General features: G+C 40.4%; 1 protein-coding gene across 1 annotated transcript; it reads left to right on the top strand.

Moving 5' to 3' along the window:
- The first annotated feature begins 2,787 nt into the window (after positions 1 to 2,787).
- Positions 2,788 to 14,235, top strand: LOC106581086 (carbonic anhydrase 4). The gene is made up of 8 exons (XM_014162800.2): positions 2,788 to 3,086; positions 3,748 to 3,792; positions 5,733 to 5,897; positions 6,163 to 6,308; positions 6,478 to 6,570; positions 6,668 to 6,734; positions 13,319 to 13,482; positions 13,731 to 14,235. The coding sequence occupies exons 1-8, from the start codon at positions 3,032 to 3,034 to the stop codon at positions 13,908 to 13,910; spliced, it is 915 nt and encodes a 304-aa protein (XP_014018275.1). The 5' UTR covers positions 2,788 to 3,031; the 3' UTR covers positions 13,911 to 14,235.
- The last annotated feature ends 2,275 nt before the right edge of the window (positions 14,236 to 16,510 follow it).

The following is a 16,510-nucleotide window of genomic DNA, read 5'->3' as shown; positions in this document are numbered from 1 at the left end:
TAGGAGAACCCTGGTTGATTCACAGGTAGAACAATTTTGGTTCCAAATATAACCGTTTTGGGTTCCATGTAGAACCCTTTCCACAGAGTGTTCTACATGGAACCCAAAATGGTCCTGCCTGGAACCAAAAAGTGATGTTACCTTTAACCAAAAAAAGGTTATCCTATGGGACAGCTGAAGAACCCTTTTTTCTAAGAGTGTATAACAATGAGCTCCAACATGGATTTGTAAATTATGTCATGTGAGGAGTATTCGAGAAGCGTTGAAATTACACATTGACTCCTGGGGGTTCTTGAGTGGTCAGTCTAAGTTCGGTTTTGGTTGAAAGTGAAAGTTGAAAAGACGTCTTTTCAAGTTGTTGTTTCGACGATTTAAACGTAATTCCAAAGTACTTGCCTACCACAGACACAGTATAAAAAATGTGTCTATGAACAATTTTATTAACAATCATACATCACTCCAGTATTTACACACAGTATTAATTTACAACATTCAAGTGCTAATTGTCTTTATTCCATTCCTGAAGAAGCATGACTGAAATCACCTACTCATATTTCAAACATCCAGCTTGACAAAAGCAAAAAAATATATTGTTCCATGCCTCACCATTAAGTAAATTATTGCCAATACATATTAACAAGGGGGTTTCCATTCGGTTTTTATATTTCATATTTACATTTCATGTAACATTTAGTAATCATCATTATTAATGTAACCAACTTAGAATGTATTTGTACATTTATATTGTCTACAGATTTTAAGCCTTGAGACTATTTAGACATGGATTGTGTGTGCACGACATACTGTAAGTGGGCGCTTAGGGCCCTCTGGCTGTCTATCTGCCCAATGGCAAAATAGTATAATTGCAACGTTTTCTCTCCGCGCCATGGCAAAATGTGTAGAATTGCAGAAAACTTGCTTTAAACTGCAACATTTTCTCTATGTCCCTTTGCAAAATATGTAGAATTACAAGAAAAAAATGTAAATAAATCTCTCCACAGGTCAAGAGGGGGGCCACTAAAATGTTTTGCCGCGAGGTGTGTGCCCCAACCAAATCTTGCTTAGGGCCCCCAAAAGGCTAGAGCCGGCTCTGTTGAGATCTATCGGGGACTCTATTTCTGCCTCAAAGGCCAGTACCCATCTAGCACATAACATTCTGAGAACCATATGTTTCTTAGAGCTTGGTGAGTTTGTGGTTGTCCTATGGCTATTTTGCATACAACCTTCCCACCACATTCTGGGAATGGTGCAGTATAGTTGCTTGGCTTTTGAACATTCTCAGTATGTTTAACCTTTTACTGCAGTGTGCTAAATCAGAGTCACACAGAGTGTTTCTTGGTAGTCTTAAACAAACATTCTTTGAAACAAAAGTATACCCCTCACACACATGGTTATGGGCTTAAAAACAAGTAGACACCGGTATCATGTCACATATAGAGTTGAAATGTATTCAATTTTGAGTTTGCATCCCAATATTACACTTTATATACATCACAGAAGACGGAAATATAACAAAACCATTTCAGATAGAAACACCAGATTTTCTGTGGGGAAAAAATGAATACTGTTAATTAATTATGAAATCATGAAAAATTATGACAAATTCCACCCATGAGGCCACTAGAGGGTGCTTTGGTAATTAGACCACAGGTTAGGGTAAGGAACTTGACAAAAAAATAGTAACTTTCTTAGTATTTCATTACTTAAGAGAATGTTTCCTAAAAGCTCAAACATGGTTACATTTCAGTTAAATTTTATTAATGTTCTAGGAATTTTCTCCAAATGGTTTGCCACTGGAAATATTCTCAAATAGTTCAGAGAACATGCAGCAATGTTTGGCTTTGGGAATTTTGCTACTTCAGCATAACATTTCCTACAGGTTTCTTCATAGTTCTATTTAAAGTCATGTTCTCAAATTGATCCGAGGACGTTAAGAAAACCTTCCATGAAAACCACAAGAAAACTTTATTAATGTTCAGAGAACAGTCTAACAATGTTATTTAAAAACATATACATTCCGTTCTCAGCATCAACAAAACTCTCTCTATCCTCTATCTTGTTAAGTGTGTTCAGGTTTGTTGGCCATGCCCACTAATTGGCTACACCTGATCTTAATGAGTGCTTGTTTCCTTTGAAACTGGGTCTGTTTGAATAGACTAAAATAAACAGATTTGTATGCGTATTAAAACATGGCATGCCAGCGCCATCCTGGTGGTGAAGTGGACTAATTACATGGATAGAGAACAGAAGACTAGGTTTGAATCTCACTGATGCCGTGTCACAAAAAAATAAATGTGTTTGCATTATTAATGCCTAAGGAAATACATTTCCATGTGTCTTATCTGTGCTTGGAGTTTAAAAAAAGTTAACAAAAAATAAGCTAGCAATGTTTAAACACTTACTGAAACATTCAGTGAAAGTTAAGGAAGTTCTTGAAAACCCCCTAAATAACCTATAATTTCCATTCTCAGAGCCTTAATAAAACCACCCAGAGTAAAACATTCTCAGAACCTCCCTGCAACCAAAAATAAACCTTCCCAGAACAGGCAATGTTCACTTCTATTCTATCGGTCAGGTAACTTATGGCTTCATTCCCAGAACCAACAGGAAACCAAAAACGTATGATCCCACAACTTCCAAGGAAACAAATGTAGTACTGTTTATTTATCGTGTGAGAGTACACCACATCTCAAATCATAAAATGATATGCCAACTATCTAATCAGAGTAGTTCTGAGGAAATAGCCTACAAGGAGTGTCTCACTAATGTATTCAATAGTTTTGACTCATATCTGTCTATAAATAACTCTTGACTGGAGTATATGAGGTTTATTAACGAATTCCCGTCAATGTATAGATAACAAATGATAAGGGAACAGTCCCAGATAAATACATTTTATCAACAGGTATGGATACAACCTAGTGGGAGGAGTTGCCTTTTCTATTGGAATTTTTATGAGCTAGGTGCTCTGCTTATTGCCGTTATTTAGAAAAGAACTTCATCCGTTTGACCCAACCAAAAACGAATCACAATGAATTTACTTATTTCATTTTTCTTTGCCACCATTGTGAAGATTCAAGGGGCAGGTGAGTGTGTTAATTTATTCAATCCTAGTAACTAACATGGGTTGAAACTTGATCTATGTCTACTTGCATTGGGTATACAATGTTGAGGAAGCTACTCTGAAAATGTAGTTAGCTAAGTCATAAAGCTAAATATATTACAAACTACAGTAAACGCTTGGTACTTTGGAATTCCACAACAAATATCATAGAAATGCATGGCTGCATTTGGCTGAAATGTAATAAAACAAAGAACTGATGTGTCTCACAGTAGCAGATTAATCAGAAGGCAAAATGTTCAGTGTGTATGAAATATAAATGGTAAATTATAGAGACTTGATCAGCCCAACTGCCTGCTTATTGTAAGGAAATATCCAATGTTTTCTCATGAAATGCACTGGAATGAGAGGGAAATTATGACATTTTGTCAAAGCTTACCCCACTATGTGGTGATGAAACTACTGAATTAGATACATGATTTTGAAATTCAACTACCACTGTCTCAGAGAATGAAATGTTCTGAATATACATTTCTATCACCTGTGGCAAGTTAACCTTTCTAATGCTATCTGTCAAAAGCCAATAACATTGGGTGTTCCTTTATAGCTGTCTGTATCTGATTGACAAAGGTTAACCTTAACAGTGAACTTTGCCACACATCTTTGTCCTTAAATCCCTTCTCTAGATTGGTGCTACCAGTCCCAGGTTACATGCGGTGGCAACTGCACAGGTAAACCATATACAGTACATATGTGACTGTGTAGATTGCCTCTGTGTTGTATTTTGATTGGTGAACAGGTGTCCAGAGGATCAGGGTTGGTCTAATGATGCTTTATTTTCTGATAAAGAAACAAACAAAATCCACAAATTAAATGTTGTGCTGCCCTTATGCACCAACTCTTCTGTAAAGTATAAATTAACAACAGGGGACATGAATAGCCATGCTAGCCCAATGACGACATGTGAAGAGAAAACTACAATAACGCAAATCAAATCAAATGTTATTGGTCACATACACATGGTTATCAGATGTTAATGCGAGTGTATCGAAATGCTTGTGCTTCTAGTTCCAACAGTGCAGTAATATCTAACAAGTAATCTAACAATTCCACAACAACTAATACACACAAATCTAAAGGGATGGAATAAGAATATGCACATATAAATATACAGATGAGCGATGACCAAGCGGCATAGGCAAGATGCAATAGATGGTATAAAATACAGTATATACATATGAGATGAGTATGTAAGATATGTAAACATTATTAAAGTGTCATTATTAAAATGACCAGTTATCCATTTATTATAGTGGCCAATGATTTCGTGTTTGTATGTAGGCAGCAGCCTCTCTGTGTTAGTGATGGCTGTTTAACAGTCTGATGGCCTTGAGATAGAAGCTGTTTTTCAGTCTCTCGGTCCCAGCTTTGATGCACCTGTACTGACCTCACCTTCTGCATGGTAGTGGGGTGAACAGGCAGTGGCTCGGTTGGTTATTGTCCTTGATGATCTTTTTGACCTTCCTGCGACATTGGGTGCTGTACGTTTCCTGGAGGGCAGGTAGTTTGCCCTCAGTGACGCGTTGTGCAGACCGCACCACCCTCTGGGTAGCCTTGCCGTCGTGGGCAGTGCAGTTGCCATACCAGGCGGTGATACAGCCAGACAGGATGCTCTCAATTGTGCATCTGTAAAAGTTTGTGAGGGTCTTAAGTGACAAGGAAGTTTGAGTAGTAGTGATCCAGTGTATTGCCCGCACGAGTGCTACAATCAATATGGTGGTAGAATTTAGGTAGCCTTGTTCTCAAATTTGCTTTGTTAAAATCCCCAGCTACAATAAATGTAGCCTCAGGATATATGGTTTCCAGTTTGCATGGAGTCCAGTGAAGTTCCTTGAGGGCTGTCGTGGTATCGGCTTGAGGGGGATATACACGGCTGTGACAATCACCAAAGAGAATTCTCTTGGGAGATAATATTGTCGCCATTTGATTGTAAGGAATTCTAGGTCAGGTGAACAAAAGGACTTGAGTTCCTGTATGTTGTTATGATTACACATGAGTCGTTAATCATGAAGCATACACCCCCGCTAACTAGCTAGCATGTACAGCATTCACAAATCAACAGATACAAATCACAATATACTGGTAGAAGATATTACAATGTCAGTGACTATATAAATATTAAATATTATAATATTACAATGTCAGTGACTATATAAACTCAATATCAGTGTTTTAACATAATGGATTGATAAGGATTTTCATGGGACAATTTTACTTGAATCTTTTCCACATACAGTAGAAATGGAAGAGGTAAGGGAGGTCAGGGAATGTTTATGAGGAAGAATACAGAAGGAGAAGGAAGTGTGCGACATTAAAAAGGGAACTTACAACAACAAAAGGAATGTACACTAATATCAGGCATGGTATTTATAATTTTGTGTAATTATAAAACATGAAATGTAACACTTGTTGCACATATATTTGCTAAAATCCCCATTGGAATGGTGGTTTAACTGCCTTGTTCAGGAGCAGAACAGCAGATTTTTACCTTGTCAGCATGGGGATTTGATCTGGCAACCTTCCAGTTACTAGTCCAACACTCTAACCACTAGGCTATCTGCCACCCCAAATCAAACATAACTAATGTTCTGTCTCAATATTCGCTGAGAAGGACCTGATGGTTGGGCAACGGTTGCTGGGACATGTGACGGAACAGCCCAGTCTCCAATTAACATTGTGACGAGAAGAACCCTACCAGACGGACGCCTTACACCATTCACATTCACTGGGTACCAAGAGGCCTTCCACGGTTTCATCACAAACAATGGTCACACTGGTAAGTTGCTATATAGATGCTGCATTACATTTACAGTACAATGTCCCCTGCAAATTATACATTATATTCGCATGGTGTATTGTAGTTGTATTGAACATGAATAGCAAGGCCTATTCACCCTTTTAATGCCTTGATATTTCACAGATTTGATATAAACTCAAAGCTCCATAACATAGACTGAACAATACAATAGTACAGTACATGCAAGGTCCATGGACTCCAAATATCTGCTCTTACATGGACTAAATCTTTCATATCTCTGCAGTTCAAGTGGACCTGCCTGCCACAGCGAAGGTTCAGGGTGGAGATCTGGCAGTGCCATACAAGGCAGTACAGCTCCACCTGCACTGGGGCAAGGATGGAGGCCCTGGATCAGAACACACCATCGATGGAGAACGATATCCCATGGAGGTTTGATGACCAAAAGAAAGGAAACATTCACAGTACATTTTCATGCTCTTGATTTGTGTTTATTACATTGTTTTTAACGGTCATTTGGGTACAGTATGTTTACAGTAATTATACAGCAATCACATGTACATACACTATGAGTGTTCACATTTTATTTATTTGTCCTCAGCTGCATATTGTTAATATAAAAGAGGAATACAACTCTTTGGCTGAAGCTCTGAAAGACCCTGCAGGGGTTGGAGTTCTTGGATTCCTTTATGAGGTATTAACTATGAGATTATCCATGAGATGTACAACTGTAATATTTTTATTTGGGTTGTTAGGACATTTGATCGATGATACTTATCTTATATTTTCAGGAATCAAGAAGCTCCAACAAAAAATATGACGCCATTGTAAATGCTCTGAACACTATCAAACATCCCAGTAAGTCATACAATCCCATAAACAACAGCCATTGTAATGTATTATTGTATGGGATGGATCCAGGTAGATAATACTCCAGGATCAGGATCATACAGGGATAGGCCTATGTGAAAGTGCCCATAGTTTCCAGTCACATTGGCATAAGTGCCAAGAGTCTAAAGTACAACTGGCATGTTTCAAAGATTTCAAAAGTTTAATTGTCTCATGTACAAGATACAGCAGGTGTAAAATAGTACAGTTAAATATTTAACTTCTTTAGGATTGGTCGGTCCCCTGTGGGACGGTTGAGCTAACATAGGTTAATGCGATTAGCATGAGGTTGTAAGTAACAAGAACATTTCCTAAGACATAGCCATATCTGATATTGGCAGAAAGCTTAAATTCTTGTTAATCTAACTGCATTGTCCAATTTACAATAGCCATTACAGTGAAATAATACCATGCTATTGTTTGAGGAGAGTGCACAGTTTTGAACATGAAAACTTATTAATAAACAAATTAGGTACATTTTGGGCATTCTTGATACAAAATTTGGAACAGAAATGCAATGGTCCATTGGATCAGTCTGAAACTTTGCACATACATTGATGCCATCTAGTGGCCAAAATATAAATTGCACCTGGACTGGAATAATACATTATGGCCTTTCTCATTTCAAAAATGATTGTACCAAAAAAATACAAAAAGAACGGTTGTTTTTTTCTTTGTATTATCTTTTACGAGATCTATTGTGTTATATTCTCCTACATTCCTTTCACATTTCCACAAACTTCAAAGTGTTTCCTTTCAAATGGTACCAAGAATATGCATATCCTTGCTTCAGGGTTCTGAGCTACAGACAGTTAGATTTGGGTATGTCATTTTAGGCGAAAATTTAAAAAAAGGGGCCAATCCTTAAGAGTTAACTTGCAAGCTCTTTCCCAACAATGCAATAACGGTAATATACAGTTCCTTCAGAAAGTGACTCCTGTGGTGGGCCAGGTGCAGTGTGGCTGGGCTGGGCTGTGTTTTGGAGGACGCATTGCTCTCGACCTTCACCTCTCCCTAGTCCGTACAGGAGTTTCAGCGATGAGACAAGACTGTAACAATCAATTGGATACCACGAAAATGGGGGAAAATGTTGTTGTCAAAGTGAAATTATGTTTTTAGAAATGTGTACAACTTATTTAAAAATGAAAAGCTGAAATATCTTGAGTCAAGAAGTATTCAACCCCTTTGTTATGGCAAGCCTAAATAAATTCAGGAGTAAAAATTTGCTTAATTAACAAGTCACATAATAAGTTGCATGGAGTCACTCTGTGTGCAATAATAGTGTTTAACATTTTTTTATGACTACATCATCTCTGTCCAATTTTTTTTATTACTACATCAAATCAAAATCAAATCAAATTTTATTTGTCACATACACATGGTTAGCAGATGTTAATGCGAGTGTAGCGAAATGCTTGTGCTTCTAGTTCCGACCATGCAGTAATATCTAACAAGTAATCTAACCTAACAATTTCACAACAACTACCTTATACACACACAAGTGTAAAGGAATTAATAAGAATATGTACATAAAAATATATGAATGAGTGATGGCCGAACGGCATAGGCAAGATGCAGTAGATGTTATAGAGTACAGTATATACATATGAGATGAGTAATGTAGGGTATGTAAAAATTATATAAAGTGACATTGTTTAAAGTGGCTAGTGATACATTTATTACATCAAGATGGCAAGATGCAGTAGATGGTATAGAGTACAGTATATACATATGAGATGAGTAATGTAGGGTATGTAAACATTATATAAAGTGCCATTGTTTAAAGTGGCTAGTGATACCCCACACATACAGATAATTGTAAGGTCTCTCAGTCCAGCAGTGAATTTTTCAAACACAGATTCAACTCTATTGGTAGATGGGTAAGAAAAGCAGACATTGAATATCCCTTTGAGCATGGTGAAGTTATTAATTACACTTTGGATGGGGTATCAATACACCCAGTCACTACAAAGACACACCCATCCTTCCTAACTAATTTGCCGGAGAGGAAGGAAACCTGTCAGGCGGTGGGTGTAGCTGGTGCATGGAAGTCAGGCGCAGGAGAGCAGAGATGAGTGGACAAAGCACTTTACTGAGGCAATCATTTGAACAGAACGCAATCGCGTCACAAAAACAAATGCCCAAAGAACAAGTGAGGCAGCACAAAGTACCACAACCACGTACAAAGTACCGGCTGCCACAAAGCACGGGTATAAAACAAAACCCGGCACAAACCAACCGGAAGCGTGCCAACCTGACAATAAACAATTACACACACAGTCATGGGGGGGGGGGGGGGGGGGGACAGAGGGTTAAATACACGACAAGTAATGAGGGAAATGTAAACCAGGTGTGTGGGAAAACAAGACAAAACAAATGGAAAATGAAAGGTGGATCGGCGATGGATATAAGACCGGTGACGTCGACCGCCGAACGCCGCCTGAACATGGAGAGGAACCGACTTCGGCGGAAGTCGTGACAGTACCCCCCCTTGACGCGCGGGTCCAGCAGCGCGCCGACACCGGCCTCAGGGACGACCCGGAGGGCGAGGTGCAGGGCGATCCGGACGGAGATGGTGGAACTCCCGCAGCATTGAAGGGTCCAACACGTCCTCCACCGGAACCCAGCATCTCTCCTCCGGACCATACCCCTCCCACTCTACAAGGTACTGAAGGCCCCTCGCCTGACGCCTCGAATCCAGTATGGAGCGAACGGAATACGCCGGGGCCCCCTCAATGTCCAGAGGGGGCAGAGGAACCTCCCACACCTCAGACTCCTGGAGCGGACCAGCCACCACCGGCCTGAGGAGAGACACATGGAACGAGGGGTTAATACGGTAATCGGGGGGAAGCTATAACCTGTAACTAACCTCGTTCAGTCTCCTCAGGACTTTAAATGGCCCCACAAACCGCGGCCCCAGCTTCCGGCAGGGCAGGCGGAAGGGCAGGTTTCGGGTCGAGAGCCAGACCCGGTCCCCCGGTGCGAACACCGGGGCCTCACTGCGGTGACGGTCTGCACTTGCTTTCTGGCGCATCACGGCCCGCTGAAGGTGAACATGAGCGGCGTCCCATGTCTCCTCTGTGCGCCTGAACCAGTAGTCCACCGCAGGAGCCTCGATCCGACTCTGATGCCAAGGCGCCAGAACCGGCTGGTACCCCAGTACGCACTGAAAGGGGGAGAGGTTAGTGGAGGAGTGGTGGAGCGAGTTCTGGGCCATCTCTGCCCAGGACACGAACGCCGCCCACTCCCCCGGCCGGTCCTGGCAATAAGACCTCAGAAACCTACCCACATCCTGGTTCACTCTCTCCACCTGCCCGTTACTGATCGAGGCTGATCGAGACCCCCAGATGTTCCATGAACGCCTTCCAGACCCTCAAAGTGAACTGGGGACCCCGATCAGACACTATATCCTCAGGCACCCTGTAGTGCCGGAAGACGTGTGTAAACAAGGCCTCCGCAGTCTGTAGGGCCGTAGGGAGACCGGGCAGAGGGAGGAGACGGCAGGACTTAGAAAAACGGTCCACAACGACCAGGATCATGGTGTTACCCTGTGAGGGAGGAAGATCGGTAAGAAATTCCACCGACAGGTGCGTCCAAGGCCGTTGTGGAACGGGTAAGGGGTGTAGCTTACCTCTGGGCAGGTGCCTAGGAGCCTTACACTGGGCGCACACCAAGCAGGAGGAAACACAAACCCTCACGTTCTTAGCGAAAGTGGGCCACCAGTACTTCCCACTCAGACAGCGCACTGTCCGACAAATTCCTGGATGACCAGAGGAGGGTGACGTGTGGGCCCAATAGATCAGCCGGTCACGGACAGCAGACGGAACGTACAGACGCCCAGCGGGACACTGGAGGGGAGTGGGCTCTGCACGTAGCACCTGCTCAATGTCTGCATCCAGCTCCCACACTACCGGCGCCACCAGGCAGGAGGCCGGGAGTATGGGGGTGGGATCCACGGACCACTCCTCTGTGTCATACAGCCGGGACAATGCGTCTGCCTTCACGTTCTGGGAACGTGAATAAGATATTTATGTATTTAATTTTCAATAAATGTACAAACATTTCTAAAAACATGTTTTCACTGTCATTATGGGGTAATGGGTGTAGATGCGTAATTTTTGTAATAATAATTGTATCCGTAACACATGAAAATGTGGAATAAGTCAAGGGGTATGAATACTTTCTGAATGCACTGTAGATAAGAAGAAACACACGTGAAATACGATAAAATAAAAAAATTGAAACATGAGAATGCAGTTATATACAGGTCAGTGCCTGTACCATTAATACAATGCGCAGGGGTACTGGAGTGATTGGGATAGGTATGAACATGTAAATTATGTAAAAGTGACCAGTAGCAGGATAAATTGCAATGTTAATAATAATCATAATAATCAATAAAGCAGCAGTGAACGGTAATAATAATCACTATGGCAGCTATGTGGTGTGTGCATTGTGATGCGAGTGTACAGATATAGGATTTTAATTTGAGCCAGCCTACTACAGTAGGAAAATAATCCTGCAGCAACAGGAAATGTGAATTATATGGATTATAATTAATGGACATTTTTGTAGGGGTTGATACATTTTTTGTAAGGGGAAATCAAGTCTGAAATTTCAAAGTGGAAATGTAAGAGTTTCCTTTTGAGAATGTGGAGACCAATTTCTAACATGTATGGACCACTGATGTATAAAATAACCAAGACCTTAATCATGCAGCTGACCAATTTACGCAATATTTTAGTTCTGGGTTAACCAAGAAGAAGTGACTGGCTGCAATCGACACTTTGGTTTTGATAGAAAAGTCACTGCCAAGAAACTTCTATGTTAGCATTTTTAGACTAAAAACATTTTACCTAGCATAACACTATTACAACAGGGTGACTGTTTTGGAATAAAATTGTAAGTATATTCTCTTAAAACACCCACTATATTGTGTGCTTATTGTTAAACCATTGATATGTCCTAGTGGTCATTTTGAGACCTTAAGGAGCAACAGGTACTGCTGGAATGTTTACCAATGTCATGTTCATCTTTTTGTGAGAAATTATACTGGTCACTCAAAACCAGGGGTTGCAACTGGTTCAGAGAACAGAAATGAAAACAGAAAAATAACAAAATGTTCAGAGAAACGGAAACAGAACCAGGAACGAAAGGGATCTCTAGTGTTACGGAACAGAACTGTTATTTTCAAATCTTGAGAACGAGTCAATAACATTCTTTTTAGTTCCAAAAATATTCCTAATGTCTAGTATGTAATTCTGTATAATTAGAATGTTAGTATAGCCTAAACATGTTCCAATTCACGTCGTGATGTTCAGCGTTTCAAGCCAAGCAGCATGTCACTCTCTCCCGACCCGTGAAATTTCAGTCGGATCTTGCGCCTGCACTTATCTAACCAATCAAACATGTAAACAACTTTTACCTCTTGGGCTCCCGAGTGGCGCATCTCAGTGTAAGAGGCGTCACTACAGTCCCTGGTTTGAATCCAGGCTGAATCACATCTGGCCGTGATTGAGAGACCCATAGGTTGTCTGGGTTTGGCTGGGATAGGCCGTCATTGTAAATAATAATTTGTTCTTAACTGACTTGCCTAGTTAAATAAAAATACCTGTCCCACAGCAAGCTGCTCAATTGGCAATAATTGGAGGAGTAATTTAACGAGCTAAATGTAAAAATTATTTCACAGTTTAAGAAATTAACGAAAAGGAACTAAATGAACTGTTACTTTTTTGGGGTTCAAACCGCTTTAGAACTTTATTTTCTGGTCGGAACACTGGAACAAAAAAACATAGGGGTTCTGCTCGGAACGGAATGATTGGAAAAGTATTTCGGTTCCAGCCCCTGCTCAAAACATTTATAAAGTATTTATAAAGTATAAATATCCCACACTTTAGATGAGTCCACGCAAAAATACTTAACTAATGACTAGTAAATGGTTTATAAGGACCTACAGCATATTAAACATCTTATTAATGATCTTATGAATCATTATTAAATAGGTTACTAACTTTTACAAATGTGGGTGTAATGATGAATAAATGATGAATAAAATATTTAATAATTCATTATAAATGCTTTAATATGTGGAGTTATTATAAAGTGCTACCCAAGTTAAAAATGTCCGGCACTGCAGGAAAGTTTTCCTGCAGCAGGGTGATCAAATGAAGATCCTACATCTGTATGTGTGTGGCGTCAGTAGTGAGTGTGTGAGTGTGGGTGCATGAGTGCGTGTGCATGTGGGTATATGTGAATGAGAAGAGTGTCAGTGTAGGTGTGTGTGCCTGAGTGGTAGAGACCTGTGGTTGAGCATAGAGACAGAGCAGGTAGTCAGTGCGGAAAGTCTGGAAGAGAGGGAGGGCAGGGGTAGTTTACTTCTTCAACAGTCTTATGGCCTGGGGAAAGAAGCTATCTCAGTGTCTGTTGGTTTGAGACCCGATGCTCCGGTACCCCCTACCAGACGGGACCAGGGAGAACAGTCCATGGCTCGGGTGGCTGGAATCCTTGGCAACTGTATATTTATTTTCCATTGTATTTATTGTGTCCAACTTTAGGCTCAAACACTACCCTTAGTGAAGTGTCCCTGGACATGCTCATCCCCTCTCAGAGTAATATGACCAGCTACTTCCGCTACGATGGCTCTCTCACCACACCCGCCTGTGAAGAATCTGTCGTCTGGACAATGTTCGAAAATACCATTCCTCTCAGCAGGCAACAGGTGCTTTATAGAATCACCTTTGACATTATACTGTACCTCACCTATGTCACCTTTATACTTGACATTATACCTGTACAGTCAGGAAATTAACTGTAAAACTGCAAATGGTTAACTCTGCCCCATAACAATTTGTGTAGAATTGCAAGAAATTTTCCATTTCCCCCCAAAACTATCTAAGACCTTTTGGGGGCCATTCGAAACTGTGGTACGCCACTGGTCTAACATGTTTTCATCTTTGTGTCTTACAGCTTGCTGAATTTTCTCAGCTTCAGTTTGCTGATGGAAAGCCTATGGTGGGAACCTATCGCCCAGTCCAGCTATTGAATGGTCGCCAGGTGTATCGCTCTGGAAGTCAAGTTGTCTTAGTCAGCACTCTGCTACTCATCACCTCTGTGATATCAGCCATTGGACTCCCACTGCCCAACTAAATACCAGGATCTTTGGATTTGGGTATCAGTTAATTAGAGAGAGTGCCTGATATTGTCAAAATCTCAAATGCTTATATTTCACTTTTCTATGCAGATGTTCTCTTTCAAGTTCACTTTACTTGCCAAATTATAGTTGATACAGTTTATTCAAGGGGGTAATGTGTTTAAGGACACAGCATAAATAATGCACCAATAGATTCTATATTTTTATTGTTATGTATAAAATAATACTTGAGGGCATTGATCCAAGCATTGTTATTACCTTCTTCATATCATTATTGTTAATATTTAATTAACCTCATAAACTTCCTATAGTGACTGAACAGTCAATGTCATTACATGATCTGTGCTTTCCATAGAACCAGCAATACAACTGGTGAGAATCAGTATCAATGCACTGGAACTCTGATCTATATTGTCTGGTAACAAACCACAGCCATGTATTGGTCACATACATATGATTAGCAGATGTTACAGTGCAGTAATATCTAACAAGTAATATCTAACAAACTACACAACATATACCCAATACACACAAATCTAAGTAGGAATGAATTAAGACTATATACATATGGACGAGGGATGTCAGAGCGGAACGGACTGTAGAATAGTATAGAGATGAGTAATGCCAGATATGTAAACATCAAGTGAATGAGATACCGTAGAATAGTATAGAATACAGTATATCCATAAGAGAAGAATAATGCAAGATATGTAAACATTATTAAGTGACTAAGATACCGTAGAATAGTATAGAATACAGTATATCCATATGAGATGAGTAATGCCAGATATGTAAATATTATTAAAGTGACCAGTGTTCCATTATTAAAGTGGCCAGTGATTGCTAGTCTATGCCTATAGGCAGCAGCCTCGAATGTGCTAGTGATGGCTGTTTAACAGTCTGATGGCCTTGGGGCGGCAGGTAGCCTAGTGGTTAGAGCATTGGACTAGCAACTGGAAGGTTGCAAGATTGAATCCCCAAGCTGACAAGCTAAAAATCGGTCATTCTGCTCCTGAACAAGGCAATTAACCCACTGTTCCTAGGCCATCAACTGACTTGCCTAGTTAAAGAAAGGTAAATAAAAATAATAAGAAAAAAAGGCTATTTTGATTTATTCTTATGTAATTTCTTCAACAGTCCACCAAGTGGCAGTAATGAGTAACAGAGCACACCTACCATTCCTTTCTGCATCCTTTTTGACCATCACACTGCACAAAGCAATGCAAGACGTACAACTCCCTCACAAAGTGAGTACTTTCTTATTTACACCCAAAAGTTGTTGTCGAGAAATGGCTGCAATGGCAGATTCAGCGGTTTCCATAAGGGGAAAATGTGGTCATATGTGTTTTGACTGAAAATATAATTTCCACTCTGTAGACTTTAGACTTCCCATAGCCAGATCAGGTTAGTCAGGACACCCCAGACCTAACAATGTCACACTAGTCTAATCAGGGATAATTCAATCAATCCCTAGTCAACAACCTGTGGATAATAGCCACTGATTCCATTTAGGGCACTTCTTGTTTAGATACAGGTAGGCTACACTATCCATTTCACCTTAAGTAATCCCATGTTAAAAAGAAATAGCACTGCAGTGAGTTGAGCCAGGGGAACAATCTACCACCTACTCAATCATGTTTGGCTATTGCTATAGGCAGTGGCGATTTTAGCAGGTAAATGTTGGTGGGGCAAAAACTAAAAAGTGGGATGCATGCCAGCAAAGCCACTACACAACACAACACTAAACAATGCATTAATTTCACTATAACGGTGACAAACGGTGCCCACAAACTGTTAGGGCCTACATACAGCTGTCCCAACAGCAGAGTCCCAACAGCAGTCCCAACATCTTACCACTGCTACACCTGTCGATCAGCGGAGCCTTGTCTGGCAGCGAAACAGTTCATTCAGCCTAATTTACTGCCTTTTAAAAAAACATATCTGATATGGCTGACTTGCTTGAACAAATGTGGTTTCTAATGACAATTGAGATGTACAGACTATGTCATAAGGGGACGACAAGCGGATAAGAGGCAATCTGTAATTTAGATTAAGACGTTAATGAGCGAGCTAGGACGGACGTAGTCAATATAACTATTTGTTCAGCACTTTTGAAATGTACAGAATTCAGAACATCAGGCGTTCTTACAGTGTTCTCACAATACACCATGTCAGGATAAATAAAGGGGGCATATAAGCAGACATTGAAAGCTCTTACAATATTCAATGATTACATTTCTCTAAAACAGGTTATAGGCTGTTATGTGCACCACCAAGTCAGAACAGTAGGTGGAATTAAGAGTGGTAAATAGACCAAATTATTAGGGGGAGGCACATGGGCTACTAACATCTCACTACACAACAAACACTAGTATTACTTTCTTAGCTACAGTATACATATCTCCCTGGCATATTACATAATTTATGCAGCAACATACAAGACATTTTTGGACTCACCTTGTTGTGCTGTGCTCACTCGAACAAAACTCGTCATCAAAGTCTGGAATTCTCTGGATTTATGGTGCTTTCAAAACAACTGAGAACTTACAAAAAAGCAAGGTTGAATCATGATGACATCATTGATCTTCAGGTCGTA

The sequence above is a fragment of the Salmo salar genome, chromosome 20 (genome assembly GCF_965601325.2).
Source record: "Salmo salar chromosome 20, fSalSal1, whole genome shotgun sequence".
Classification (NCBI taxonomy): domain Eukaryota; kingdom Metazoa; phylum Chordata; class Actinopteri; order Salmoniformes; family Salmonidae; genus Salmo; species Salmo salar.
This window is presented reverse-complemented; position numbering and strand designations above follow the sequence as displayed.